The sequence below is a fragment of the Chiloscyllium plagiosum genome, unplaced genomic scaffold (assembly GCF_004010195.1).
Source record: "Chiloscyllium plagiosum isolate BGI_BamShark_2017 unplaced genomic scaffold, ASM401019v2 scaf_10263, whole genome shotgun sequence".
Lineage (NCBI taxonomy): Eukaryota > Metazoa > Chordata > Chondrichthyes > Orectolobiformes > Hemiscylliidae > Chiloscyllium > Chiloscyllium plagiosum.
In genome coordinates this window covers 34,387-37,875 of record NW_025213972.1, presented here as the reverse complement: position 1 = coordinate 37,875, position 3,489 = coordinate 34,387, and the positions used below count along the sequence as shown (strand labels likewise).

Genomic DNA, 3,489 nt, shown 5'->3' with positions numbered 1-3,489 from the left:
TATGCATATGTGTCTGCATATGTTTATATCTGTAGGTGTATGTGTGTGCGTGTGTCTGCACATGTTTATATCTGTATGTGTGTGTGTCTGCGTGGGTTTATGTCTCTATGTGTGTCTGTATGAGTGTTTGTTTGTGTGCCTGCATGTGATTATGTATGTGCCTGTAAGTGGGTGTGTGTGTGCGTGATATGAGTTTCGAAGGTGATCAGGGTTTTAATTATCAGGGTCCCATAGCTGGAGTCTAATTATTTTACAATGAATAGAAATGATTGCTCAGTACAGAGACCTACTCCATGCTTTCGATCAACCTGAGTCTAAAAGGCAGGTACACAGGGGAGGGGTAAATACTTCTTAAAATCTTTAACTTTTGTGACATGCTCTGGAACAGTGACATTCGATGTACAACATGCTCCTCCCAGTGGGTGCGACAGTGTGTAATGTTGGTGGGATATTTATCACGTGTGAGTGTAAAATGTGCTCGGTTTATATTAGTGGGATCCCCATTGAATGAATTATATTGTGCATGTTATTGATATCATAGTCCCATACATTGAATGTCTTGATGTTGGTCTATTTGTGAAATAGTTATCACCTAAACTGATCACCTAAAGATACGTCATACAATCATAGAGATGTACAGCACAGAAGCAGACACTTTTGTCCAACCCATCCATGCTGACCAGATATCCCAACCCAATCTAGTCCCACCTGCCAGCACCCGGCCCATATCCCTCCAAACCCTTCCTATTCATATACCCATCCAAATGCCTCTTAAATGTTGCAATTGTACCAACTTGCACCACATCCTCTGGCAGCTCATTCCATACACGTACCATCCTCTGTGTGAAAACATTGCCCCTTTAAATCTTTCCCCTCTCACCCTAAACCTATGCCCTCTAGTTCTGGACTCCCCGACCCCAGGGTGTTGTGGGGAAAATCAGCAGCCTCTGAGTCAGAGTCGGGGTTCAACAATAGAGTTTGTTGTACAAGGAAATACTGCAGCTCCGGGAAGGGAACGACACCAACAGCACAGTCGTCAGCTACAATTCTTCTCTCCACTTGGAGCATACGTCAAGATACTTTTATATATTTTGTAATAGTAGGTCTTTGATGAGGTTATTGTCTTTATAACATGGTTTGTTTATGGTAAACATTGCAGAATCGTTGTCAGTTTCAGCACAGTCATTGCCAGTTTCAATGTCTACACAGAAGTCCATTGCTGTAGTAATGGGCGCTAATTACTGCAGCCCTGGCTATTAGCACTTCGTATTGAGTCCGTATCAAACTGTTAGCATTTCTATCAAAGATGTTGGCCCACACTTCGGTGGGCAGTGATGACTGTGCTGTTGGTGTCGTTCCCTTCCCGGAGCTGCAGTATTTATATTCTCTCCCCCACCTGCCTTAAACTAATCAACTAGTATGTGAGTGTATTGTGCTGCATTTTGGTAGCCCCAGGCAGTGTCTGTATTTGCTCTGCTGTCTCACTCCATATTCTGGTCCAGTGGCCATCTTGTGTGTCAAGTGGCCAACTTGTGGCTCAGTGGCCATCTTGTGTGTCCGTGTGCCGAGAGTCACCCTGCCCCGTGCCACTTCAAGGGAAAAGACGTTTTCTAGTTACCTTATTTATTCCCCTCCTGCTTCTTTAAATCTGTATAGGTTCATCCCTCAGACTCTGGCACCTGTTGAAGCAGGCTTTGTGGGTAATAGTATGCCCTGCCATACTATTATTCATTTATCACACAAACGCAATCCTCACGTACTATGGAAAGACCGGCTCCTCCTCACGTACTATGGAAAGACCGGCTCCCCCTCATGTAGTACGGACCAGACCGGCTCCTCCCTGTGTATTACGGACGAGACCGGCTCCCCCTCGTGTATTACGGACCAGACCGGCACCCCCTCGTGTCTTACGGACCAGATCGGCTCCTCCCCATGTATTATGGACCAGACTGGCTCCTCCCCGTGTATTATGGACCAGACCGGCTCCTCCCCATGTATTATGGACCAGACTGGCTCCTCCCCATGTATTACGGACCAGATCAGCTCGTCCCCGTGTATTATGGACCAGACCGGCTCCTCCTCGTGTATTACGGACAAGACCGGCTCCCCCTCGTGCATTACGGACCATATCGGCTTCTCCCCGTGTATTACGGACCAGACCGGCTCCTCCCCGTGTATTATGGACTAGACTGGCACCCCCTCGTGTATTATGGACCAGACCGGCACCCCCTCGTGTATTATGGACCAGACCGGCACCCCCTCGTGTATTATGGACCAGACCAGCTCCTCCCCGTGTATTATGGACCAGACCGACTCCCCCTCGTGTATTACGGAACAGTCCGGCTCCCCTTCGTGTGTTATGGACTATTCCGGCTCCCCCTCGTGTATTATGGACTAGTCCGGCTCCCCCTCGTGTATTATGGACCAGTCCGGCTCCTCCCTGTGTATTACGGACCAGACCTGCTACTCCTCGTGTATTACAGACCAGACCTGCTACCCCTCGTGTATTACAGACCAGATCAGCTCCCCCTTGTGTATTATGGCCCAGAACAGCTCCTCCCCATGTGTTACAGACCAGACCAGCTCCCCCTCATGTATTATGGACCAGACCGGCTCCCCCTTGTGTATTATGGACCAGTCTGGCTCCTCCCCGTGTATTACGGACCAGTCCGGCTCCCCCTCGTGTATTACAAACCAGTCCGGCTCCCCCTCATGTATTACAGACCAGACCTGCTACCCCTCGTGTATTACAGACCAGATCAGCTCCCCCTTGTGTATTATGGCCCAGAACAGCTCCTCCTCATGTATTACAGACCAGACCGGCTCCTCCCCGTGTATTATGGCCTAGACCAGCTCCTCCACATGTATTATGGACCAGACCGGCTCCCACTTGTGTATTACAGACTAGTTCGGCTCTTCCTCATGTATTACAGACCAGACCGGCTCCCCCTTGTGTATTACGGACCAGACTGGCTCCTTCCTGTGTATTACGGACCAGACCGGCTCCCCCTTGTGTATTACGGACCATACTAGCTCCCCCTCGTGTATTGCAGACCAGACCGGCTCCTCCCCCTGTATTATGGAACAGACCAGTTCACCCTCGTGTATTATGGACAAGACCGGCTCTCCCTCGTGTATTCCAGTTCAGACCAGTCTGGCTCCCCCTTGTGTATTACGAACCTGACTGGCTCCTCTCCGTGTATTACGGACCAGATCGGCTCCCCCTTCTGTATTACGGACCAGACCGTCTCCTCCCCATGTATTACGGACCAGACTGGCTCCCCCTAGTGTATTACGGACCAGACCGGCTCCTCCCCGTGTATTACGGACCAGACTGGCTCCCCCTCGTGTATTACGGACCAGACCCGTATATAATAGAAATAACCTAACTTTTATTTTTTAAAAGGCAAGTGTGAGGGTCTGTGTTCCAGACATGATTCCATTGGTCCACCACTAAGCTTGAATCAAAACATATTTTATTCTTATTGC

At 49.2% G+C, this 3,489-nt stretch overlaps 1 protein-coding gene across 1 annotated transcript; it reads left to right on the top strand.

The window, feature by feature from the left end:
• Positions 1-1,932: 1,932 nt before the first annotated feature.
• LOC122547765 (repetitive proline-rich cell wall protein 2-like) lies at positions 1,933-3,033 on the top strand. The gene has a single exon (XM_043686348.1). It carries the CDS (start codon positions 1,933-1,935, stop codon positions 3,031-3,033), a length of 1,101 nt encoding a protein of 366 aa, XP_043542283.1.
• Positions 3,034-3,489: the final 456 nt, after the last annotated feature.